We start from the raw sequence: 27,966 nt of genomic DNA on the forward strand, positions 1-27,966 counted from the left end.
CAATATTTAGACCATTACACGGTTTTAAATATAAACATTCTAAATGTGTCCCACTTTATTTCCTGTTGCAGTGTATGTAAATAACATCAGCTGACAGGAAGTAAACATGGACCCAAACTGTTCCGTTGAAATGCACTAAAATGGAGCGTTTCAGACAGAGGGTAAATACAGGTATATTCAAGCAGACAGTATGTGGAAAATAAAGGTTTTTTAACATTACAGCATGTAAACATGTTTTAGTATAAACACAAAATACAAGTATGAACCTGAAAATGAGCACGATATGGGACCTTTAATTGTTGGGACAATGACAGTAGCAACCCTTTATGTATGTTACTAACCTTTCATCATTCAAATGATTCAGTACCACTGAACCACAAATTAATTAGTTTCCATTCTCGCAACTGGATTGAAAAAGCCAAACATGATGAAGGATTTAGTTATTTGTATTACTGTTTCATGAGTCTTTATTTGAATACATTGTTTCACAATCTGTATTTCATTCAAAGCATAAAAGAATGCAAACAGGAAAATAAATGACCTCTCAAACTTCTCAGGTTATGACTCATCTAATCTTTCCCTCTTATCGTCTACTCCCTCTCCATCCTCTGCACTTCTTCCCCTGTACTCACTGTCATGTGTCCATCCTCCCTTACTCTCAGGGCGTCCCCTGCTCCGGGGCCCGTGTGCGTGCTGCCAACTCTAGCGACAGCCTGCGCAGCGCCGCCTGGTGCTGGGGGAACTCCTCACACACACGGTGCAAGATGGTGCTGACGGCGTGCACGCGCTCCATCTGGCTCTGCAGAGCGGCTCCTACGGATTTGCTGGTGGACGAGGCTTGGTAGCTTCCCCCACACACCCCCTGCAGCTTCCTGTTGTGGCTCTGTAGAGCCACGAGGTGGATTAGGTTCTACAGGGAGGGGAAGGATAAAGTGTGGATTTGTTTTTATGCTTTCACTTGTTAGAACATTTCCAACACTGACCACAGAAGGTGGAAAAACAATTCCTGTTCTTCTCTATGTGTGGGAGTGGTTTTTCTGTAAGTAGAAACTGTGACGCACAAGTCAGTAATTCCACAGCCATGTCAACACAACCCATGACCGAACAACATGACCAAAATGCTTTAATTAACATTCTCACCACACCTTCATTAGAGCTATTCAACAAGTACTGGAAGAAAAGTGAGGGTGCATACTTCAGTTGTGGAGACTTGATTGACACATACCAGCAATTATTTATTACTTAGGCAGCTTAAACAATGTATTCGATTTCAAGACAGTGAAGAGTCAGTCTCACACACAATGTATACTGGGAAAAAAAGTTCGGAAACTTGTGTTTGGTTGATTATTTCTCTGTTATATCAATGCTAATGGTCATTGTATTTTACATGGTTGGAAAGCCTGTTTATGTAGCTTCACAATGATGTCAAACTTGTAAGGATCATGCATTTGTGGGATGAGCAGCACAGCTGATTATGTGGGTAGCGCCCAAGAAAAATGTTCCAAAATGCTCCGCCAATGGTAAACAGTGAATTCTCATAAGGCTACCAGGAAGCCTGCAATGACTGCCCTTCACCGTCAGGCCCATTTGCGCTGGTGTCGACAACACAGACAATGGAACCTGAACATGTGGGGGAATGTCATGTTCAGTGATGAGTCCAGGTTCTGTCTGTCAAAGTTAGATGGCAGGGTCAAAGTATGGAGACGACGCGGAGAACGCTATGCTGATTGTTGCACCGATGGAGTAACAGCTTTTGGTGAGGGCAGTGTCATGGTGTGGGGCGGCATCTCCCTCACTGGAAAAACAGGGCTTGTCATCATTGAAGGCCATCTCAATGCAGGGAGATATCGGGATGAGATTCTGCAGCCAGTGGCGATCCCATATCTCCACAATCTGGGACCTAACTTCATCCTCCAAGATGACAACGCTCGCCCCCACAGAGCCAGGGTTATCACAGACTACCTCCACAATGTGGGAGTAGAGACAATGGAACGGCCTGCCAAGAGTCCAGACCTCAACCCAATTCAACGCTTGTGGGATCAGCTTGGGCGTGCTGTACGTGTTAGAGTGACCAACACAACCACGCTGGCTGACCTGCAACGAATCCTGGTTGAGGAATGGAACGCCATCCCACGGCAACATGTGACCAGGTTGGTGACCAGCATGAGGAGGAGGTGCCAGGCTGTTGTGACTGCGTATGGATCTTCCACCGCTACTGAGGCTCCTGACGGTGTATTAAATGAATAAAGTGTAAAATTGCAAATATGTCTTGTTTGTTCCTTGTTACTGAAAGAAAGTTCAATCATCCAATCCACCAAACAACTCAAAACAAGAGTCAATAAAAACAGGAGAATTCACTGTTTACCATTGGCAGAGCATTTTGGCAAATTTTTCTCGGGCGCTCCCCACATAATCAGCTGTGCTGCTCATCCCACAAATGCATGATCCTTACAAGTTGGACATCATTGTGAAGGTAAATAAACAGGCTTTCCAACGATGAAAAATACAATGACCATTAGCATTGTAACAACAGAGAAATAATCCACCAAACACAAGTTTCCGAACTTTTTTTTCCCAGTAGATACAGTACAACTGCAAAACTGCATGTGATTATCATAAAGTGGGAATGTCTAAAGGGGAGACTCGAGGGTACCTATAGAACCCATTTTCAGGTCAAAGGACCCCTTTGAAAATGGCCATGCCACTTTTTCCTTGCCAAATTTAGGGTAAGTTTGGAGCTTTATTTAGCCTCCTTTACAACAAGCTAGTATGACATGGTTGGTACCAATGGATTAATTAGGTTTTCTAGTTTCATATGATATAGTATCTTCACTCTAGCCCGTTACAGCCTAAAAATCGCAAGTTGCTTAAAGAAATTAGTGGCTTTAAAGCGAATTTGTATTTAACGTGTTCTTTTTGTGTTAGCTTTAATACAACCATAATACAAATACAACATTTCAAAGCTGATTTACAGTATATTTACATGGTAGCATGTATTAATGTGTTGTAATGCAGTATGTTGCACAGTTTGTGCTCCTTACCCTGTCTTTGGTGTCCTGGAGATTTTCAAAGTCGGTGTCAAGTACGTAGCTAGTGCTGCAGAGTTCTATCAGCTGCTGCTTCAGCTGCGGGAGCCTGTCGCTCAGACTCTCCTGGCTCTCCTGCAGCTCCCAGATCACCTGCTCACAGTCTGCCACATGCTGAAGACAAACATACTGTATATAAGATAACTGTGCAACATGCTTCAGGCACATATGCAGATATGGAAAAATGTACATCCCCCTACCTTGTGTGTGTCCCGGATGTTGCGCTGCAGGCCCTGAATGACGCGGTTCAGCTCGCCCTTTGTGTTATTCTGCTTGTGGGGGCTGCGGCGTATGGCCTCCCTGCGCAGGACGACGGTCTCCCTCCTTGCCACTGTTGCTTCACTCTCCCTCAGCAGTAGCATCTGCTGCTTCTTCAGCCGGTTGACTCGCACCTGCAAACCCCCACACACACACGCACACGCGCACACGCACACACGCACACGCACACACACATACTGTATGTTTAATGAATTGTGTCCACAGGTATTAAACAAGCTCCAGAAACATTAATACATGCATTCAAATCATTACCAGGCTATGATGCCTCGTTAATTTGACCTTTTAAATGTGCGTAGGATCTGGCGGTTTTCTAGCGGTGAGGTGAGGAGATTGCAACCAACTGAAGCCTCTCCCGTGTGCCAAGCAAGTTGGAGAGCCACGGTGGCCGACGTGAAAACACTTAATGTCCATCTCTAGAGTCATCTGGAGCAGAGCCAGTGCGTAGAGTGTGTGTGTGTGTGTGTGCACGTGGGAAGTGAGTGGTGAAGCAAGAGAGCGAGAGCGGCAACGACGGGAGCGAGTCACGTTATCAGCTCTGGCCCAAGCAGGAAAAGTTAACAGAGTCTGTTCTGGGCTACTGTAGAAGCATGGCGGTGCAACATGGCAGACTCCGTGGAGAAGACCCGCTCCCTATGGAGATATAAACAGCTCATTCTAAGCTAAGGAAAACACGATTCTTATTATCAGGTGATTATACGCTAAGGAAAACATACTTATTAATATTATATTCCATTTCTTATTGTTACACACTAGTCCTTTAAAAATACTTTAGAGGCTCAGCCATTCATTTTTTACTCCCTCTAGATCATAGGTCTCAAACTCGCGGCCCGCGGGCCAATTGCGGCCCGCAAGACGATATTTTGTGGCCCCCACCTTGATATGAAAGTTTAATGTTAGTGCGGCCCGCGAGTTTTATGTGAATGGCACTTTGCCGCGTTGTGTGTGGAAGGTCCCTTTGTTGCGCGAGCCCGAGCTGAACGAACCTACCAATCACAGTGGGGTATATGGCTCCCGGGGGCGGGCAATCGGCCGGGCTTGATGCAAGCAGAGAAACATTTCACAACAACTATGGCGGCGCCCGTGTAACATCGCATAAGCTTGATTAAAGCTTGATTTATACTTCTGCGTTGAATCGACGCCGTAGCCTGACTTGCACCTCTCCAGAAATGTAACTACACGTCGCGGCGACGCAGACCGCAACAGCTGTGATTGGTCCAGTCTCTCAGCGATGCTGAGCGGCCAGGACCCCGGACAACCACAGAAAGTTCAACTTCTCTCTGCCTCGATCTTTTTAATGTTTGTTCACACAAATCCACTCAGATATATTTTCTCTTTTCGGCGTTCCAGTAATGTCAGTAAAAGTTCTGTGGTTCAACAGTTATTAGCTCCAACTCCGCTCAGTTTCTGTTTGTAGTACAAGAAGAAGAAGAAGAAGAAGGAAACTCATAGAGATGCCGCCGCCAACTAGCGGTTTGGTGGTGTAATTGCAGAGCAACACAAACACAGCTGGCACAACTTTATTGCGGAGTGACACCAACTGGAATGAATATTCCTTGCTGCCAGTTCTCTGGCAGCAAGGAATAGGCAAGAGAAGCCATGTTCAGAAGAACCGTTCATGTTCTTCAATGTTCCATTCATGTTCAGGACAGTTCATGTTCAGAAGAACCGTTCATGTTCAGAAGAACCCATTCAAGTTAAAGAACTGTTAATAATGACGTTTGAGAAGATTGGTTTTTTTTTAACAAAGCTTTTTTTGTGGAATACCTGATGCGGCCCAGCCTCACCCAGACTCTGCCTCCAGCGGCCCCCAGGTAAATTGAGTTTGAGACCACTGCTCTATATGTTTGCTTCACCCAAACCACACACATTGAGATGCTGTTTTACCTTAAAGACCTTTTTACACCTTAGATGAGGAAGTTCCAAAAACAAGTGTTGGAAAAAGATGAATATATATATTGACATATTGGATATGTAAACTTTGACTCTACAGTCGGCATGACATAATTTTAAAAATGTGCTGTGGTTTAAAATGGAATCAACCAATGGTTCCCAAGTCCCAGGGGCCTCATGTATAAACGGCGCGCACGTACTAAAATGTTGCGTACGCTGTGTTTCACGCTCACACCTGGATGTATAAAAATCAACGTGGCGTGAGAATGTGCGTACCGTGCCGCAAACTCTAGACCAGTCGTGAGAATGTGCGGGCCATCCTACAAACTCTGTCATTTGGCAGCGTCAAACTACAAAGTGCTGAAACTCGCCAAATGTGTAAAAATTATTTTTCCACTCAACTTACTGAGCTTTATTTATGATGTTGGATAAAAAAAAACAACACATATTTCTTAACTAGTTTGCGCATAATGTTTAACATCAGAAAGGCACAACAAAAACACATTTAAACTAATGTCCCAGAGATGACATGTCTTAACCACCGTGCCAAAAACAAAATCGCATGCTGCACAATGTGGCAAACCACCGTGGTGAGCCTGTGTCCCCTGGAGCTACAGATGGATGAACCGGACCCTGGCACACCTAACAATGAGCCAAATGCAGCAGCTATACGGCGCCGTTTAGATGAGATACACAGAATGTAAAGCAACTAGGTGAGTTGAGACAAACATTTATTTTTCAACAAGGTCTTTTAATATATGACTTATCCCACCAAGAACGTCATTCATTCTTTTTAATTCGTTGCATATATATATATATATATATATATATATATATATATATCCTTCATTGTATTGACAATCTCTCTCTGTGACTCCAGCACAGCGTATAGTATATATTTAGTGAGGACGCGGCCAGACCGGCGCCCCTCAGCAGCCGAGGCACGGGGCGCAGCTGACCGTGCGCCTTCGGAAGCCTTCGGGAGCCTTCGGGAGCGCACGGTCAGCTGCTGTGGAGACGTTGCGTTTGTTACTGGTTCCTGATGAAAGACCATCAAATAAAATATGTTTTCTAGCTTCCACCTCAGTAACAAACATTTCAATTTCACACTCTGTGAAATTCTTCTTTTTTGTTCCTTTTCCAGCGTGATTTGCCGTTGTTATTTGGACAATAAGTGACAGCATGGCGCGTGTTTATAGTCATTTGCATAGTTATTAATGGGAGGAGACAAGGCGGACCAAGTGGCACGTGCAGCTGCGCTCAATTTCACGTCAATTGGGATGTATAAAGGAAAGGTGCGCAGGAACAGGCGTACGCACGGTTTTATACATGTGAACATTTCTGTGCGTACGTACTTTTCCAATTTTGTGAGTACGCCATCTTCCAGTGTGAAAGCTGCGCAGTCTTTTATACATGAGGCCCCTGATCATTTGCTATGAGTTCCATGAAGAAACCGTATGATTCGGCTCAAAAGGTGAATAACAGTTACATAACTTTTTTTTGTTTTTGAGGTAGTAACATTGATCTTGACGTGGTCTGTCTCTGCTGCATCTTTCCTCATCACTCCCGGTCATGACCCAAACAAGAGGAGGCTGATTTCTATCTAAAGTAGGTCATTAGTACAGGAGGCAATCGATCTGTAACTTAGCTACTTGATCTGTGTGTGCTGTGTTTCTATTGCTGTTGCAACTAACTAGCAAGGATAAATACTTTGGAAACAAACATTGAGATGTTGAGAGTGCTTGAGAGTCTTTTCTGGAGGCAGAGGGAACCAAAGGTGTGTGTTCTAATATCCAAATGTCTGACCGAGAGCCTTTTTCTCTCAGTCAAGATCCCCCCTCTCTCAGTGAGTCAGCAGTAAAACTTTACTGCCTTAATGTACATACAATACGTGTATGCACATACAAAGGCAAACAGTGGATGACAACTCAATATTATTGTTTATTGTCTCTACGTATATAATCATATTGTCTTTACCTCCATACGGTGTATCTCAATCTTCATCATATGGATGTCTCCCTGACCCGTGTCCGAGTCCACAGCTGAACGAGTGTCTTTCACAAGCTGGGTCTTCTTCTCCCACAGCATGATCTGCCGCCTGACACGCACACAAAACACATTGCACTCAACAAAGGACGCATGTAAAAACCAGTACCCAATATGTGTGGTATGAGCTGTTAAAGGGATAATTCAGATTTTTTGAAGTGGGGTTGTATGAGATGTATTTTCCATAGTCAGTGTATTACCTACAGTAGATGGCGGTCGGCACGCCCCCAGTTTGGAGAAACAGACAGGAGTACCAGCACAGGAGCAAAGCAATGTACTGCTGTAGACGGGGGCAGCAGGAAAATGTGTTTTAGCCACCTAAAAGAAAGGCCCACCCCCGTCCACAGCAGTACTGTAGTGACTACTATCAAATAAAAAGCCGCTAAGAGGCTGAAGTAGGCACTTTACTGCGTAACTCGTTCCAAAAAGTCCAAAAGTCCAGATGCGTTTTAAAGTTTATTAAATTAAAGGAATTACAAACAGTAAGGCTAACTAGAATAACTAAACGTGAAGTGACGTGATGGTCAACAGAAACTATCCAAACCTATCTCACCCTCTTCGTCTGACTCTCATGGTCCAAGTAAACAGGTACTAGGTAAAACCACACCCCTGTCCCAATTACCGGAAGTGATGTTAACCAAAAGGAAGTGTGCAGCCTAGACAAATAATAATAATAATAATAATAATAATAATAATAATAATAATAATAATAATAATAATAATAATAATAATAAACGACAGGCTAAATACACACTTTGGCTCCTACAAGTACATTGCTTTGTTCCTGTGCTGGTACTCCTGTCTGTTTCTCCAAACTGGGGACGTGCCGACCATCTACTGTAGATATTATAATACACTGACTATGGAGAAGTACCTCATACAACCCCACTTCAAAAAATCTGAACTATCCCTTTAAAACCAGAATGATACAAGCTGTCATTAACTGAATGATTTTATTCCAATAGATATAGGGTATTGATTATTAGAAGACAAATGTCTGGATATTTATGGATATATTGAAATAACTCTAATACCCTATAGAGTAGTGGTTCTTAAAGTGGGGCCCGGGGACCCCCAGGGGTCTTTGAGGAGTTTCCAGGGGGTCCCCAGTAAAGAAAAAGAATCATTTATTTTCACTATAATTCCATCCATAAGTTCAAAATAACAGAATGTATGACTATTTTGGTCATGGGTTTTATATACTTTCTGTAATAACACATCCTCTAAAAGCAAAAAAGCTATCAGATGGGGGACACTGGGACAAAATCTTTAATTTGTGTTAGTTTAGGGGTCCTTGGCGTGTTGTGTTTGGGAACCACTGCCCTGGAGGTTACTGTTTTCTAAGCAATGATCTAAAATTACCTACTAACCATAATATAATATAATTTGTTTTATTTGCATAAAGTCAGCAACGATTTATAAGAGTAGGAATATTTTTTAGGGTTTTAACGCAAATTTGTTTTAATGCAACTTGCGACTCTGAGGTTGGTGCGGCTCAGTTTTAAAGCTAGAGTGAAGATACTGCAATCAAATGAAACTAGAAAACTTAAGGAATCCATCGGTACCAACCATGTCATACTAGCTTGTTGAAGGAGGTTAAATAACGCTCCAAACTTATGCTAAATTTTGGCGAGGAAAAAATGGCATGGCCATTTTCAAAGGGGTCCCTTGACCTCTGACCTCCAGATATGTGAATGTAAATGGGTTCTATAGGTACCCACGAGTCTCCCCTTTACAGACATGCCCACTTTATGATAATCACATGCAGTTTGGGGCAAGTCATAGTCAAGTCAGCACACTGACACACTGACAGCTGTTGTTGCCTGTTGGGCTGCCGTTTGCCATGTTATGATTTGAGCATATTGTTTTATGTTAAATGCAGTACCTGTGAGGGTTTCTGCAATCAATTGCGATTAACTATTGAGAATCATGCGATTAATCACAATTAATTATTTCAATCGATTGAAAGCCCTAGTATGTTTGTTAAATAACACATTAGGGAATCAAATTCATCAAGTTGATTGTCATACAGACATAGAAATATTAACTCATATTAAACAAACAAAATGAATATGTGACTGACTCAGCCTCCACCAGGCAGTTGAGGAGTCTCTCTTTTTCCTCCTGGGTCTTCTCGTGTGTCATCTGCATCTCGATAGCCTCTCGCTCTGCCCCCTAAACACATGAGATCACGTTTAATAATCATTTACTATTAAAAAATGCAGAAAAATAACAAAATAAAAGACAAATGAAACAATCAATGCCATGCCTGAAGCCTGTGGAGGAAGTCAGTCTCCATCAGTGCGTTCTCCTGCTCCAGCGCCTGGCTGAGCTGTCCGTTGGTGCTCAGCAGGCTGTTGAGCTTCAGCAGGTCTCCTCTCAGCATCTTCGCATTCTTGTCCAGCTCCGTCTCCTCACGGTGCTCTACTTCAATCTGACCTGATGGGGTTGGGAGCTGGCTTAATTGCAACCCATGTACGAGTGCATGGGGAAAGTTACCTCACATACTGTATGAATTGTTTTACTATAACAACAGTTAATTTAGAGATGTCAGACTGATGTTGTTAAATACAGAAAACGTACATAGTTCGATTCTCAGACATGCTGTTAACTAGCTCATGATCACTAGTTGCCTATGTATAATTTACCGACAACTGACTTTGACTTGAACCTTTGTACCTATTTGTGCATGTGTGTGCTTCTTAATTACGTACTCTCCAGGCGTATTTTCTTCTGCTGCATGCCAGTGTACTCTATCTGCAGTTTGAGCATGTCCTTGCTGTTGGCTTGTATCTCCTGGGTCAGTCCTACTAGAGTCCCCTGTCGTTTCATCCAGAGCTGCTGATCACTCTTGACATTCGCTGCCAGCTCCTCGATCTCAGCCATTAATGCCTCTACCTTGATTTGCAGTGGACTCAGGTCCTCGTACTGGGAATGGAGGCACACAAATCACAAAGGCAGCATGTGAGTCTTATATCTGATTTTTTGTTTCTAATGAGCTTCTATTCTACATAAACACACTAACAGACAACCAGGGATTACTGCTTCCCCCAAAATCTCTCACCCCAGTGCTGGCTGCGATTTGACAGATCTTTTTGTTGTAGTTGGCGATGGTGGCCTGCTTGTGCCTGATGAGTTTAACAAAGGAAGAAATCTCAGTCTGGTTGGATGTCAGTAATTTGTTGTACTTTGCGATCTCCTCATCGAGGGCCTCCTGTGTGACGGTCAGGCTGTCCAGGTGTTGGCTGATCTCGCTGCTCTCCAGTCCCACATCCCACACATCATTCTCCAGCTGCCACAACTGAGAGAGCTAAAGGAGAGGAAGAGACATTGAGCAGGACAAAAATGTAATATCATAATATATATCTTTATCCTTAGCATACTGTACATGTGGGTTTGTGTTTTGTTTTTGTAATGTTCTATCTTCAGCTCATTAGTTCCCCAATTGTATGGAGGTGCATTAATAAATCGCTGGCGTACTCCTTGAGAGGCCCAGTTTGAAACTGAAGATCTAAAAATATACTGTACATATAAATAATATGATTGTGTTAATGAAAAGGGAGTTTGGTGGACAGATCTTTGCTGTCAGAGTGTTCTGAACCTGCACTTTCGGACCGAAGGAGGAGCCACTTTTCGACCGCAGGAACTTTCCCCCATAACTATAGGAACCTTTTGAGGAACTCATTGCGTTTCGACCTCAGGAACAAGGGTCTAAATTCAATTCCGATGACATTTTTTATGAGGCTTTCCCACAGCCTGAAACACTCTGAATGATTTTTCTATCTTTCTAAATCCCATTTTACCTTCTCCTTCTTGAGTGTGGCTATCCTGCTGATGAGCTGTTGGGAATACTTGGCAGCCTTTTTGTAGGTGAGCTCCTGCTGGATGTGGGTCATGATCTTGTCCTCCATCTCCAGACGCACAGCACTCTCTTTCTCCAACTGCTTCCTCTGATCCTTCACTTCAACATGGTGGGTGCTGGTTTCCTAGTACAATGCAGGAAAATAAATGGCGAGTGGAATGGTTTCAGTGGGAAAGAGAAGGAGCAGAGCTGTCAAAACAGAAGCCTTTGTCCTCTAGCTACCTTAGAGAGCCGGGCGAGGGTGCTCTCCGTCTCCCTCAGAGTGCGGAGGCAGGTGCTGTAGTGGGCCTGCAGAGCCTCTTGCCGGGCCTGCTTCTGACTGAGCAGCTTTTTGGAGGTGGCAGCGTCCATCTGGGACCAGTTCAGCTGCATCGTTAGCATCTCATTTTGGTCCTGCTCTTCAGTGGTGGATCTCTTGTAACCTTCAATCTCTCTGTCAAGCAAGATCACCTGGTGCTCGGCAGCGCTGAGGGAAACAAAGGCGTGTGAAAAGAGTGAATAGATGCATGCCTTGATTTTAAAACTTTACTTTATTCTATTGGTCCATTGATCCCAATTAAGACTATACTATACTTGGGTGATATTGCGTGTTTTTTCAATTTCTGAATGGATTACATACTGCTCTTCGATGCGGCTCTTTTTGATTTTCCTGTAACGCCAGTACTGAGGCTCTGGAAAATCCTGTTTACTTTGTTTACATTTATTTAACAGTACCTCAATTTCATTACTGAAGTTCTTCTTCTTACAGTCTTTTGTTGGTGCCATTTCTCCAATAGTAGGGGCATGTGCCAGAGTATTTACACACGGCACAACACCTGCCCTATAGTGTTTAGGGGGCGTTACCTATGCTGATAATAAACACGCCACATGCCTCCAATTTACGATGAAGTGGGATTCATCATTCAGCACAGCTGGGTAAAAATTAAGAGAAAATATAAGAGAAATATAAGAGAATGATTGCTGCATGAGGCCCATTGTGTTGTATTTTCTACATATTTTCTACACACATCTGCTCTATTTTTGACAATGGGTCTCATCCACAAACAGTGTGTACACACAAATCTGTGCTTAGACCGTGCTTACGAATGTGTGACGCACAATGAATCCAGGATTCATCAATATTCTCTTACCTGAATTTGTTCTTACTCTGAGAACAAATTTAGAATAGCCTCAGACCATGCATATGCACAAATGATGAAGACCCAGCCGACTGTCTTAATGCAAACACACACCTTTTAACTAAATGCATATCATATTAAAACTGCATTCAATAAAAAAAGGCTTGAATAGACAACAACATTTAAAACTGTTAATTTACTAATGCATCAGCCAAATATATTGAATAATTATGAAATCATTGCCCTTTCTTCCTCATCAATTATTGTAATAATTCAAATATATTATATATTTTGAAGCTTCTATTGAGGTTTTTGAATTAAGCTCCAAATGTCTGTTGTCATATTTCATGATGCCATTACCCTAAAAAAAGAATTGCCTTTGGGTAAAAGTCCTTGCTGGATGTCATCACTCATGTATTGGACATATCCCACCCTGCGGGGAGTCTCTCATCCTGGGCCGACAGATCAGGTGATCCTCCTCCTTCATCTGTTTCCTTCTTTTTCTTCTGGTCTGTTACTCGTTTTTTTCGCATCAACTTTAATATCGAACCATTTCTTTTTTACCTGAGCCACAGTCCGTATCTCAGGGGACACAACATTCACCTCCCCAGTGCACTGCAGCCTGAGACTCCTTTTTGTATCATTGTCACTGTGTAGAAACACTTCTGCCTTCCACCTCGGACACTATTGTCTTCATTTCTTCAGTAGATGTTTTTTGTTTTTTATCTTTAGGGGCCATGCTTCTCTCTTTTACAACAACTTCCTCACTTTCTCTATGATAAACCTCTAGGAACACATATTTCCTTATATAAAGAAAAGGGAGCTTGGCAGTACGCTGATTGCAAATAGCGGGCACATGGCTGTCAATTTAGAATGATTCTGATTCACTAACATATGCACAGTGGTAAGGGAAAAAATTGGCCGGTGCGCACGTGTCATGAATCTGTCGGTAATTTTGCATGTGCACTTATTTTGTGCGCAAAGTAAGAACGCATATATTAATGAATGAGGCCCAATGTTAGTTACATGTACGTTTGGAATGCATTAGCACATTTAAAGTGGATCAGCAGCATATTAATATGCAGCCTTCCCTCTCCCTCATTCTCACCGCACAGCATCCTGCATGGCGCTGAAGGCCTCATCTCGTCTCCTCATGCCCACCAGGCTGCTGCTCCACTGCTGCAGCAGCTGTTTACGCGCCATCACCAGAGACTCCATTTCCATCTCAGCCTACACACGGACACAAACATGAGTGGACATGTGTTGTGACTGATGATGCAAATGCAACATATATTGTTGTGAAGGGAATCAATGCATACTCTGCTCATGTTTTTTTTTGTTGCTTAAACCTTACTGTTTTTGGCATCATTGGGAAAAAAATCCATAATAACCTTTCAGCATATTGTAATTCAAGTGTTGAATCAAAACTAGACTTCTGCTCCTCCTCATGGCTCTGTTTTCAGACTTTAGAACATCTAGCCCGTGACGGGAGACTTTGGCCAATCACAGGTCATTTCAGAGAGAGAGAGCGTTCCTATTGGCTGTTCATTCAACGGAGGCAGCTGTCAATCACTCGTGAACTCCGATCAAACGGTCAAACTAGGCAGCGCTGATCAAATATGAATCAATATTCTGTTACTGTAATGTCTATTTCTCTCCTCAAATGTTGTTAGAATCATCTTGTAGTGTACTGTTTAGCTGTAAAATGAGAAAATTTGGTGGGCGGTGCTTGGTATTTCCTCAACTGATCTCAATATGGCTGCCGGGTCACAAACTTTCTCATAAGCTAATGCTGTATCCACTGGATGTGTAAATAGGCAACTGTTTGCTAGGCAACAACTTCATGAGGTGATGATTTATCAACGTTTTCTTTCTAGATAGTACCCATGCCCCAAATAGCCAAAAATGATATTAAGGCATCCTTAATCTTAATGAATTCCTGTCAATTAGCTGCACTAATTTACAGTACTTGCTTGGTGATTAAAGGCACTTTCAACTTAAAGGTATACACCGTCTTATGCCATAATATAGTTACCTCAGAGAGAGCCTCTTTGGCTTCCTGTGTCTCCTCTGCTTGAGCACCGGCCTGGGCCTCATACATGGCTATCTGCTGCGTCAGCCTCTCCATGTCCTTTGTTAGACGCTCCACATACAAATCCTGATGACATAAGAGTATTTTAATCAATAACAATAAAGTCATCAATGATAACGCCCAACACAGTCAAAATATAATAATAATAATAATAATAATTGAAAGATCTGCAGCCTTCCCACCTGCTTCAGTTTCTGGTCTTCGGCCTGGTTCTTCTCAGCTCCCGCTTTGTGTCTGGCATTCTTCATGGCTTTGACATTAGAGCGCAGATCTTCACTGTGTTCTTGTGTGAAGACGAGATGCAGCATCAGCCTCTCTAGCTCCGTCTGTAACTGGGATACTATTGAGAAGAAGCACAGGAGTCAACATTAACACAATGCCTTCAAACTGTTGGAAACATGGCCTGAGACTGATGCTGTCTTGCTGTTGCTGAATCAATACGGTATATCCAATGGACCAAACTACAGTCTGTTTTCAATACAAACTGTACAGTTCTACCACTTTATATATTTTTTAAATTTTTTTAATATTATTTTGCTACTTTGTTTTATGTCTTTTGCACTGTTTATTGTTATGCACCAAATCACCAAGACAAATTCCTTGCATGTGCAAACCTACTTGGTAGTAAAACTGTTTCTGACCCCAAAAGCTTACTGTGCAATAACCTGGAAGAAGTTTCAATTGCAATAAATTTAGGTCTAAAGCCTTGGGCACACTACCCGCATCAGGAGCGCGTGGCGTCTGCGTCGCTCGGTGGCTGCGTGGTTCACACTAGACGCTTGTTGGCTGCGTGTCGGCTGCGTGTCGGCTGCCTGTCAGCTGGGTTTCTGCTGCTGCTGTCAGCCCTTTCTTTCTGCATAGAGTTTGCTTTTTAATGGCCATTTAACTTCATGATAAATATAATTTATATTTATTTTAGACAGAGAAAGGTTCAGAAACGTGTGGTAATTAGTAAATAATAGTAATAATCCACAATTAAAACTCCGTACTGTATTCATTTATGATGCTTTCCAAGTCACTGCTTGTTCCACATCACTGTCCGGCACATATTTCAGAATAAAAGCCTTGTGTTAACAAATGAAGGAATTCTGTGCAAAGAAAACCCACTTTAGGGCTTTTATTTCAAAATGAAAGCAGGAAGTGTTGATTTAAACCCCAAACTTGATCAATTCTTGGAGCTCTCAAAGTGACTGCGTGTTCCACAGCACTGACTGCTCATATTTCAGAATAAAAGCCTTGTGTTAACAAATGAAGGGATTCTGTCTATAGAAAAAACACCTGAGGGCTTTTATTTTGAAATGAAAGCAGGAAGTGTTGATTTAAAAACAAGTTTACTTAACTGTAGTAATCTTGCTGGTATGATGTTCATATACAGTCAATAGATCACCTTCACTGTCTGTGACATATTCTACAGATGTCTAGACATGTAAACTGTATTATGTAGCTGATATGATGTCCATATACTGTCAATAGATCACCTTCACTGTCTGTTGCTGATGGGACACGCAGCCGAGACGCGAGCGGCTCGTGTGTAAAATAGGCGAGCCTTCTATTCTATAAAATAGACGCGCGTCAGACGCGGGCAGTGTGTCCACCACTTAACTGTTGAATCAATTGCACCAAAATTGAAACCTGAAATCTAGACCTAATTTAATTCAAGATAGGATTTAATCAAGCTTTATATTACAATTTGAACTGAGGAAAAATCTAATTATGTTGCATTAAAATCTAGACCTGTGCGTTTCAATCCACATGGCTTCTACAAAGACAATTTCTACAGCTGTATCACTTTTCAGAGATTGAGTTGCCCTCATGAGCAGAGCAAGTGAAGTTACAATAGACTCAGACTCTCTGCTCTTGGGTGTGTCTATACTTCTTTGCCTGGACATGGCTGCACAGACAAATGCGTGTTGCTGACTATCTCAGCTGCGTAAGAGGTCAAGATTGCGGACAATTATTACAATATAATTCACAATTTTCAGAAATGACAGACCTAACTTTAAGAATATTTTGTCCTTATTTCCAAAACATGGTGTCAAGCGTGAGAACTGTCATGGATTAAATCAATAATCTGAGATTTGTTCATTAGAGTTTGAAATAAATGGTGCAACACAGTTAGAATGAAATATAATCCAAGCTCAACACAGGAAGTCAGTCTCACCATAGGCTTTGACTTTGCCGTGTTGGCTGGTAACGCTGGAACACTGGCTCTTCATTGCCTCCAGCTGATCCTGTGTCTGTTGGTGCTTGGTTTCAGCCTGTGCCTTGGTATGATGCCGGTCATCCAGCCTGGTCTGGAGTCTGGCCAGCTCCTCCTGAACCCTGAACATGTCAACACCTATGTCCTGTATGTGGTTGTTATCTGCCTTCTCTGTTGACAGCTGGGGCAGCGGGAGAGAGAGCACAGACAAGAATCAGAAAACCAATCAACAAGAGTTTTAGCATTCTATCAGACTCTCAGATGGTTTCCTTTTGTCATGCACACACTCTTTGTCACAGATATATTGCTCCAGTTATAGATATTTCATTATTTTTTTATTTCTACCATTTTATGCTGGGTATTAAAATACATATGCTGTGTATTAAAATACATATGCTGTATGTAGGAGAAAAAATACAATGTATATATTTGTATTTAATTTCTATACAGGTCAACAACACCATCTTCTGGACATATTGAGACACTATAGTCTAAAAGTCAGGGGAACTTGAACTGTATGTTTATGTGAACTACAGGTTGTTACCAGCCACAACAGTGACGCTGGTATTATTTTTGTGTGTCATCGTGGCAAACTGTGGTCCAGGAGACAGCTTCTGTAGCGGAGACTACCACAGACGCACTTTTGAGTACTTTGCCAGGTGTTTATATGGCTGTCTGTCTGTCTGTGGACAGATTTAGTCACCGCAATAGTGTCACAACCGTGCAAGATGCAGTCACGAAACTTTACAGGTGTGTAGTTGAGATCAAAATGAAGGCAGAGTTGGAAGATAGGTGTGGTCTGAGCAAGGGCGCCAGAAGTAGGGGGGTAGGAATTTGATGTTGACAGAAATGTAGCCAACCTTTTCCTTCAGTTCCAGGTTGATCCTCTCCAGCTGCTTACTGAGCTGGCTGCTCAGAGCAGCTTGTTGCCTGGTGACCAGCGGCTGCCAACACATCAAACAAGCATCAGTGACATGACAGTGGGCTAAATATCTAGTATAATGTTTGACACTAGAAGCACATTCAACTTTGTGCAACATGAACATAGCTTTTGGAGGGCTGTACTGCTGATACTTTAGCACACTGTATATTTATTGGAAAGCCCAAGTTAACTTTTAAGGGTTACCAATGCACCTAATACACTAATATATTTAGACTCCTAGATGAGTCATCAGCACCATTATTCTCTTTGAGGAGCAGTAAAGCAAAATCTATTCATTTAATAAATACTGATTGAATACATATTGAAAGAGAAGCTACAGACATGATCAGAGTCGAGAACAATGAACTTGTCGTCGTCATCGTCCTCGTCATCGTCCTCGTCCTCCTCGTCCTCGTCATCCTCCTCCTCCTCCTCCTCCTCCGGCAGTGGTTCCTGATCCTCCATATCTTCTGATGTGTTAAGGTTTGAGAGGTGAACTCTCAGTGCCGCCTGAGCAACATTTTCTTGCAATGAAACAGAGACACTCTTTAACCAAACAACAAATCAGAACATGTAAATATATACTTGGAAGTATTTTTGTCTGTCTTTAACTGTCTTCTAAATCTAATTTGCAGGTTTTTTTTTCGCCAAATACTGACCTAGGCTTTTGTTGCCATGTTATTCTCCTTGTTTAATGCAAATATTGTTAGAAACAAGGAAGTTTAAGTTAAGGAAGGTAATCTGTAATCTTACAGCACAGTATCTTACCCTTGGACAATAAAGTTTCCTGTATTCAGTCTAAATTAATTAAAAGGTAGTAAAGGACCTTTGAACTAAGAAATCCTAAGCAAACCAGCCTAAATGAACAGTTTTACCGTACTTACTGTATGCAATTTGTACCGATTTCTGTGCTATCACGTCAATTTAATTTCTCTCAGGATGATAACTGATATTGTATTGAACTGTGATATGCTGTGTCATACTGTGTTGCTTTGTACTCAACTTTAAATCCCAGGGTTAATGTGTGACTGACCTGAATCTAGGGTGACCAGATCCTAACAAATCAAATGTGGGACAAAGAGTATGTTTGTGTGAGACAATGTGGGACACGTTATCAATGTTAAGAGGTAGTCTACAATTCTGATATAATGTCTAACTTGAAAAATAAACATTTATATTCTGCCCCTTATCTTGTAACATCTCTATGCTTTGCCCGAATGCGTCCATTGATTGGCACATCTCGTTTTGAGCCAAACGTTTCATGTGAGACTCACATGTACTATGTCACTTCATGTCGATTTCCCCCGTGTGAAATTGAAAAATAACTGGCGAATTTCGCAAAGAACTCGCAATTTTCCCTGGCATAGCGTAGCAAAGACGGTGACAGGTTAACCTGCACTTGACCCAGGTGTGCGCAGTTTGATTGACAGCGAACGGCCTCGTGAGGACAGCCTTCCCTGCTTTCCTAACAGCCATTGGATAAAAGCCAGATTTTAGAAAAGCTTCTGTCCTGCATGGGTTTGACTCTTGAAAACTAGAGCTATTGAAAATGTGTGACATCGTCTATGTGGGACAACAACAACAACTGGGATAAAAATGCTATGCAGTCCCTGGTAAAGTGGGACACCTGGTCACCCTACCTAACTCTGTGGCTGCAGCGGAGTAGTCATCTGCCCCACTGAGGTCAGGGTGAAGCTGGGGGGTCAGGTCATCAGGCTCTGGTCCTGACTGAGTCTGTGGGCCACAGACAGGAAGCACATATAGAGGTCCTGGACACTGATGATGATTTAGATCATTGCGTAGTGTTAGACACACATTACATGGACACATTTTAAACTTTTACAGGAGCTGGCAACTGCTGTCCCATAGGACTAACACTGTATGCAACAGTATAGACTTGAACTCCTAGTTAACTTCTATTATGTGCACCCAATACAAAGACAAAGACAATAGCAACATCACAGCATCTGGACAAATAAATATCCACACGTCTTCACAAGGAGTTGGAGTAGGAAGGGAAAAATTAAAGACTAAAGGAAAAAGTAGCTTGGTTATTTCTCAGATATCATATCATACCTCTGGAGCAGCTGAAACAGTCGCTGCACAGTCTTCTGCTTCACTTCCATCCTCATTGTGTCTGGAGCTTTCCTCCCTCACCTCCTCCTCCCCGCCTCCCTCAGCTTCAGCACTCTGCATCGGACCTGTGGTGACGAGGAGACACAGAGCTTGTTGTTGTTGTTTGCTATTTTTCACTTAAACACTGAGCTAACTCGCTTTCCGTAGCTAACTAACCTGTGTTACAGAAAACACTAACCCCTCAGAGCCAATATGAACACCACTAGGTTAGTTAACTTACCTACTGTAACGTTAGCTCAGCGGTAACCTGTTAGCCTGGACCAAGGTTAGACCGAGGTTAGTTCCCATGAAGCCAGTTACTACAACCGTTCCATTAGTGGAGAGCTAACCTGAGCTACCAAACTAATACAAGAAACACAGCGTATATCTGAATTAAATAGTAATCATTTCCTATAATTGTGACAACACTTTCCACCGTCGCACGGTCACTGACAAACCCATAGGACAAACCAGCTCGCTAGGCAACCGTTGCTAGGCAACCGTAAACAATCCGTTAGAGGAGGATGGGCGGTGCTCATCTTCCTCCCAGAGTGCTCACTGCAGGGCAGCTTGTCAAAGTACAAGAATTGGACGTTCATTTTTAGGGCAATACTAAAATCATTACCAGTAGTTATTGACACAGTAGTCATCACGCTTTCTGCTCATCAAGCCACAACTAAAGTTACCTTTATTGCAATGGTATGGTCACATCTTTAACCCTCACGGTTGAATCCATTGAGCCAAATCATTTAGGGTTGCTCGTGTTTGCTAAACCCCAGATAAAGCATTTCAGAGAGAGCTAGAAGGCAGAGTTATGGATAAATAGTTGGACTTTCCACCACTAAGTACATTCAAGTACTGTACTAAACTGCATTATGCCACTTTTAATTGAGATAACAGAGATATACAAGGAACTCTAAATCCAGTTTTTATGTAGAAAACCTATGATGAGTTATTTATAATTGATGCGTTGTTATAGCTTTAGCCACCAATGTTATTAGTAATCATAATACAATAAGTACGATCATGTAACACTGACAGAGGCCATTCTGCTGCCTCACGCAATCTTTTATTTTAACGCACTGAGAAAAAGCTTTATTTCAATCTGGAATATACGATGTAAGCAAGATTTGCATCCCAGAATACAAAATATAAAGCAAAAAAAACCAACTAAAAAGGCTTTCATTGACATTTATTTTTGCTCTATAAATAAGGCAGATACACAGAATCACTGAATTTGGCCTTAAAATGACAATCTTAAAAAGTTCAATAATTCACAGATACAAATCATGATCTTCATATATCCTCAAAAATCTTATTTCATTCTGTTTATTCCAAAGATGTAGTCAAAAAAATACAACCATAACCCACCTTGTGTAGTAATTCAAAAACAAATACTTAACAAAAAGTAACCAAAGCATAAAGGGAAAGACAATCATACAGGAAAAAAATATCTATTTCATGTTACAATGCTTTAGTATACTAAGAGAGCAAATATTGAAAACAATATAAGAATTCCTGTAAACAAAGTTAATGCAGGTATTGTAGCGCATTTGTAAATATCATAACACAATGCTATATCAACACAGGATGTGTACCTTTGAGCAGAGACAGGTCTGGCACTATAGGCCTAATCAAAGGACTTTGGTTTCATTAGAAAAATGACAAGGTTAAAAATGTACTTTCAGAAAGGGAACCTGTAGATAAAGCTACATTCTTGGCAATAGATGCTCTACTATACAGTACGTACCTTTACTTCATCAAATTGTTGTACATACAGTATGCCGGGTAGAGTCTTTTTAAAGCACTGTCACATATAGAAGTTGGTCATTTAAATTAACTTCCAACAATATCATCAACACTAACACAATCAAGAAGAAATGATGTATAGATAAATACACCACCTCTATACGATTGAATGACACATCTGGCAGAAGATGTGCAAGATGAGATAGTGTTTATCATAAGATAACAAAAAGAAAACTTGTATTTGTGCAATAATTTGCATACCACAGTCAAAATGTGACCGGGTAAAAACTGTCATTAAACAAGAACAATAGAAACCAAAACGATTCACACGTACATTCAACAGACATGTTAGAGGTCTCGTACTTCTCATCAGACATACACTTTTCTATAATATCTATACAAGATCCTACTATAGTGTTTCTATCATTGCACTTATTGTGTATTTGTCATAAGTATGGAATTTACATAGTGAATGACACTTTTCCTAGATAATGTACGTTTCCTCGTGAGCATGTTTTCCATATAGACATGGATAAGGGCATCATTGGCATAAAAAAGGGGACTTGGCAAATGAAGGGAGGTGTTCAGGGTGTGGTCACAGCACAAATTAATACTGGGAACTGTTAACACCTGATCAAAAACCGCTGACATAAAGCCACTTAAAGTTTAAATGTCTCATGTGGTAAATAAATCCAACATAAAGTATCGAAGCTTTTTTCTGATATACTCTTTTTAAACCTGCTTACACTGTGTTCATGCTCAACAATGGAAATGACAACTCCATCACACACTAATCATTCACTATGAAACACCTCTAATGTCAACATACTATCAGATTGTAAAACTCCACTTACTGTATTTCTTTAATAAAGGGTCTACCATGCTCAATCTCACTCTAGCCTTAGCAGAAAGTGTTCATCTGCAGGCTGTAAGGTATCTGGTGAATGCTTCCATATCAACGTGTTCATAGGACATCATATACTTATGTATCCCATAGACTGGACATAAAGATGGACGACATGACATCTCCCCAAAAGTGAAGCCAAAACATCCGGATCGCCCTCTGATGGCTGGCTGCAGTATATGTCATAAAGCCCGCCCCCCCTCCATTTCAGTAGATGGGACATGGGTCAAACTAAATAGCCAAAGTACACCTCAAATGAATTTTTCACAAATATGGTTTCTGTCATTTTAGGTAGTTGTTATCATGCTGATGTTTGTTCAAGTCTTCCTTTTTCTGATAAGTTTGGTTTTAATTAGGGGGTAAGACCTCATGATGGACAGCTGTGATTGACAGCTGCTCTGAGTGAAGTAGTCGCGGAGCCGGAGGGAATTATAGAGGAGATGTAACTTTGACTTCCCATAACCGCCACGAGTCAGTGTAACAGAACATGTTTCAATTTGATCATAAACCTAGTTATAGAGATATTATTGTTAGTTGCCAATTGGTGCTAACGTAGCAGCTAGATGGCTCACGCTAGGTGGCTGCAGCCATGCTCGGCTCGTGATTGGCTCAAAAGGGTGTGTGGGCGGGACCTCAATACCACGGCCCCTCAATCACTACTGCTCAGACTCTGGCTCCAAATGACGTCAAATGTCAAGATGGCAGCTCCTGTATCCAGGATATTTTGGCTTCACTTTTGTACAGTGGGAGGAAGTGGAGACGCGTCGTCCATCTATATATGCAGTCTAGGATGTATCCCCATATACTCCCCAGCCCAAATTCTGAGCCAAACGTGACTCTCTTCACATATCAGTCCCTATTCAATAGGTTCTTTCAGTTATTTAAATCCTTCAAAAGACAAATCACCTTTTTCATCTGGCACAATAAATACTACTGAAAAGAGCAGCAAGCAACAGTTTATCTTTTTCGTGTTTCCTTGGTCGTCTCTACCTTGTTCCTTTCAAATTCATAAGGTTCCTCCTTATGGTGAGTGAGAAGCCCACTCACTACGGGAATGGATTTGTATTACAGTAGCGTCTGACCGTCGACTTTGGCTCCAGTTCCCAAATTGAGACTTCACAAGCTCTAGGAAATACTGTAAACAATCTTCATGGCTGGCTGGTGCTGTCCTTCTCTGGCTGGGAAGGCTCTGGGTCCACTGCGAGGCCAACGAAGGGTCCGCCGGCTGTACGCGGGTCCATGGCAGAATGCATGACAGACAGCCATATATCGTCCATGTTTGGCATTACAAAGACTTTCTAAAAGAAGAGAGAGAATGATGGATGGATAGTGGGTGGGCAATCAATTTGGACTATTTTCAACACGTTTGACACATGGAATGTCTTGGAATTCGAACCATAAATAGTAAGCACATAATAGGGAGTGTGCAACTGTTTATCTAAAATGTTTTAGGAGAACATTCTAGGATCACAGAATATTGTCATATTGTAAAGATGTTGGGTGGCTTAGATGTTTGGATTTATTGATATTTTTAGCTTGTAATATTGGTGATTTAGGAGTCGAATATAATTTGAAAATATGATACGTAAGGGATAATGTACAGTGAGCCGGTCATTGTTGTGAAAGAATCCCGACAGGGCGATGCTGACGGGGATTCTTTCACAACAATGACCCGCTAGCTGTACATTATCCCGCTTATTACACGGCTACTTACTGAAGAAATCAATATTTTGACACAAAAACGGTCCGCCAGAGTCCGATATCAGAACTGCGCCCAGCAACGGTCTGCTATAGATAGCAATGGTCTGCTATACATAGCAAACGGTCTGCTATACATAGCAAACGGTCTGCTATACATAGCAAACGGTCTGCTATACATAGCAACAGTCTGCTATACATAGCAAACGGTCTGCTATACATAGCAACGGTCTGCTATACATAGCAACGGTCTGCTATACATAGCAACGGTCTGCTATACATAGCAACGGTCTGCTATAAAGAAATTAAAGAGAGCAGAAAGCCGTGATTGACCAATCAGAATCAAGTGTTCAACACAACCGTGTAATAAAAGCATCTACCTAACACAAATATTTCAGACCAGAAGTAATTCATTTCAATTGAGTTGATGCAGTGGATAACATGGTGTGTTCAACAAGTTTTTTGGTCGTCTGTTTTTAAGTGTAAGAGCCTAAAAAAATTAAATGTAGTGTTTATCAATACCTGGAATTCCTGGTCCAGTTTTTTCTCTATCCAGTCTGTAACGTGAGCCAGAGTGACTTCTCTTTCACCCAGTTTAGGTCGTGCCTTCAGTATCAGGTGAGGCGGCTTCCTAAAGCCATACCTACAACAGAAAAGGTCAAAACAATGATTTACTTGCAAACACTGTTAACAGTTGACAAATGAACAAATACATTTTAATAGTAGACATTTTGGCTCGTCATAGCAGGAAAAGCACAGGTGTAATTGATAACATTTAAAATGACTGCATTCCATTAGGTGAGCCATTTCCAGGGTCCTGGTCTAGGGGCGACCTCAGAAAAGTGAAGCCAATGCTAAAGTGCCTTAAACTGTCATTATGTCTAATAGCCAGCAGGGGGCGAATCCTCTGGTTCCTAAAAGAAGTCTGATTGTATAGAAGTCTATGAGAAAATGAGCCGACTTCTCACTTGGTTTATTAGTAAACACTGTAAACATGAGTTTATGGTCTCAATGGCTAGTTTCAAGTCTTCTTCAATACAGCACAAATACATTTTGTTTTAAGCATTTTTAGCCAAAATTAGCATCCCAATTAATATCACAGTTAATGTGAATTACGGACGCACCTTGCTAACCAAGCTAGCTAGTTAGTTAGAGCTAGGCCTCGCTGCTCGCCAGCTCCACCCTCTTGTCCAATTATTGTCACTTCTGGCTCCAGAAAACCAAGATAACTACGCCAAAATGACACTCAAGGCTTCAAAACTATCTACAAACCAATGGGTGACATCACGATGTCTACGTCCACTTCTTTTATATAGTCTATGGTCGTGGTATTTCGCATTCTGGTTCATTGTCATGGCTTATTGGGACACTTGCAAGGCCTATGGAAAGGGGGCTGGGTCACGGGTGGTCATGGGTCTTGGGGTATATAACACATGCGCAGTGTAACTGAAGCTGCGGTCGTGCGTTGCGATTGGCTCAATTTCGGCGAGTGCAGACCAGATTTTACTGCGCATGTGTTGTACCCCCAAAGATATGATGCATGACCCAGCCTCCTTTCTATAGGCCTTGGACACTTGATGGAACCCAGCGTCGTTAACAAATTTGTTTCACCTGTGCTTTTTCCTGCTATGACAAGTCAAAATGTCTGCTGTGAAAAAAGGCCTCCTGATGCAACAGAGTATGGTCTCCACCAGCAGAGGGCAGTGATATATTAAACAAAGTGCTACACTGACTTGTTTCAATAAAACAAACAGTTGTGGGGTAGAATGTATTTCAGTTGTTCAGAGCACAGATATTGTCACTGTGTATGTTTCACATGAATTATCTGCTATTTAGAAATAAAAGTATGCAACTGTTGACACGAGTGAGGAAACTGACTAATTAAGAGTCACATGAAAGACACATCAACAGTGGGCTGTGTTTTCCGTCTGTGGGAGAGCTATCTCTAAGGAAGATGTGATTATCTGTCACTCTGACAGACATGGAAATGACACAGATTAAGTCGTAGAAAAACAACACCTCCTTCACGTACCATATCCTGTCAGTGGGTGGAGGCGGTATGTTGACAGCCAGCATTCCTCGGAATTCCTGCACCTCCACCGTAAGCAGAAGCGGTGTGTTAGACACTTCCTCCATCTTCTTTTTGATGAACTCTGTTTCTGTGGCCTTCTGGAAGTATTTGGACTTGGTGATCTTGTCCACGAAGCGCATGATCTTGCTGGGTTTGTGGCCTCCGACCAAACTGTATTCAATAAAAGGAGGATTATGGTTAAAGTCACATACATTTAGTGCATCTGTACTTCAATGAAAGTCAATGATAAAAAAATTTTGATATTTAATATTTAAAATTTTTGGAAATGGATTAAGTGAGCATAGAGAATGTATGTACCCCTCTGCTCCAGCCGAGTCATTTGAGAGCTCTGAGGAGTCTTCCTCATCTGATGAGCCTGCGCTGGACGACTCTTCATCACTATCAGCCAAGCAGTAAGTCCGTGGCCTGTATCTAGACACACAAACGAAAAAATGGATTAGGGCGAGCACACCTGCATGCATGCATGCACTAACACGTGTGTATGGTTCTGCTATGTTTCATTGTGCTTCATAGCTGAATTCTATTGTACTGTACCAACAAAACAACGAACCAATGATGTACGGAAACAATCTGAAGGTGACATGAGTGTGCATACCCATGACTGCTCACATGCTCAACCGATATATAAACCTCTGGAAACATCAATGTTTTGAGAAAGAATTTAGTAAGTTTTCAACTTTCAGATGTAATTTGTTGTGAAACTAAATCTGAACTTGTTTCCTGGGGACTGGCAAAAATGAGCTCACTTCTCATTTACTGTCAATCAGTGTAGCCCTGACAGGTATATACTGTACATGCACACTGTATTTTATGGATGCATTGGTAGCGGGAGAGAAAAAATTTGATCGATGCATCTCGACTGTAGTTCCACTGACATATATATTCACATATTCTGTTGTAAACAGTCAGAAACACAGACGAAGGTACTGAACACAATAAGAAATGAATGCTTAATGAGATGAAGCATTTGGTGGTAACATGAAATGAGATGACCCCAAGGTTATAGACATGCAAAGAGTGAGAGTGGAAGAGAAGAGATCATTGCTGAAAGTCAAGCAGCACTCACCAAGAGCAGAAACACATCCGATTTACAGCCGCGTAAAAGGTGGAATCCAGAAGGTAGAGAGGGAAGGGCAGAGGAAAGAAAGGAGAAGATATAAAAGACAGCAAAGATATAGAATACGACGTGAGAGCCAGACAGACACCTGACAGAGACATGTGTACTCAAGTAGAGGGACAAAAAGGTACAGTATCTAATCCAATCCAAAAAATATCTCAAGGCTTTTCTAAAATGTCTTTGACTGTCTCACCCATCTTTGCCAAATTCTCCAAAGCGGACGCTTTCTCCCTCCTTGCCCAGGCGAATGAGGTTCATCTTGGTTTCCAAGGTCATCAGAAAGGAACCACTGTAGGAAATCTCCAGGTCAAACCACAGACCTAAAAGGGACAGGCAGCCATTAGAAATGTTGATCTGAGAGAGAAAGTTAACCCTTTCAAACCTGCCCGCGATCCTGACCGACTTTACTGTCTTTCAGAAGCGGGAGCAGATTCCGTTTTAGAGCTAGAGTGAAGGTACAGGTATCATATGAAACTAGAAAACCAAAGGAATCCACTGGTACCAGCAATGTCATCTGACCTCTGACCTCAAGATATGTGGATGAAAATGGGTTCTATGGATACCCACGAGTCTCCCCTTTACAGACATGCACACTTTATGATAATCACATGCAGTTTCTTGAATGCAGTATAAATGTGTTATTTTTCGCCTAATCGAAAAATTATGTTTGAATCTTTCTGCATCCTGGGGTCCCTAAACACTTTTGGAATTACATAAATTGGGTATCACTGTAAAGCTGAGACTCTTGTGGATCCAATGAGCCCAACTGTATTCATGTGTGATGATGTTAGTCCCC

General features: G+C 41.8%; 2 protein-coding genes across 4 annotated transcripts in view; both read right to left on the minus strand.

The window, feature by feature from the left end:
* Window positions 1-435: 435 nt before the first annotated feature.
* ccdc40 (coiled-coil domain 40 molecular ruler complex subunit) lies at window positions 436-20,104 on the minus strand. The gene is made up of 19 exons (XM_074631148.1): window positions 19,850-20,104; window positions 19,572-19,704; window positions 19,136-19,229; window positions 17,838-18,019; window positions 17,434-17,517; window positions 16,535-16,754; window positions 14,556-14,713; window positions 14,317-14,439; window positions 13,390-13,511; window positions 11,386-11,629; window positions 11,105-11,287; window positions 10,366-10,611; window positions 10,016-10,229; window positions 9,571-9,740; window positions 9,385-9,476; window positions 7,233-7,353; window positions 3,287-3,478; window positions 3,042-3,200; window positions 436-910 (listed from the first exon to the last, which is right to left on the minus strand). Exons 2-19 carry the CDS (start codon window positions 19,689-19,691, stop codon window positions 659-661), a joined length of 2,976 nt encoding a protein of 991 aa, XP_074487249.1. The 5' UTR covers window positions 19,692-19,704; window positions 19,850-20,104; the 3' UTR covers window positions 436-658.
* Window positions 20,105-20,787: 683 nt separating this feature from the next.
* Window positions 20,788-27,966, minus strand: part of LOC141765108 (testis-expressed protein 2-like) — a 42,961-nt gene continuing 35,782 nt past the window's right edge. The window contains exons 9-14 of one of the 3 annotated variants that reach the window (XR_012593380.1): window positions 27,364-27,490; window positions 26,351-26,464; window positions 25,994-26,203; window positions 24,484-24,604; window positions 22,970-23,561; window positions 20,788-22,810 (exon numbers count right to left, since the gene is read on the minus strand). Coding sequence is in view for 2 of the 3 variants with exons in the window: in XM_074631030.1 (XP_074487131.1) it covers window positions 23,412-23,561; window positions 24,484-24,604; window positions 25,994-26,203; window positions 26,351-26,464; window positions 27,364-27,490 (722 nt within the window). In the remaining variant the exon portion in view is untranslated. Of the gene's footprint in view, window positions 23,562-24,483; window positions 24,605-25,993; window positions 26,204-26,350; window positions 26,465-27,363; window positions 27,491-27,966 lie in introns of all 3 variants that reach the window. The other 2 variants (XM_074631031.1, XM_074631030.1) reach the window with 2 other exon arrangements.

Source organism: Sebastes fasciatus, chromosome 3 (assembly GCF_043250625.1).
Source record: "Sebastes fasciatus isolate fSebFas1 chromosome 3, fSebFas1.pri, whole genome shotgun sequence".
Classification (NCBI taxonomy): Eukaryota; Metazoa; Chordata; class Actinopteri; order Perciformes; family Sebastidae; genus Sebastes; species Sebastes fasciatus.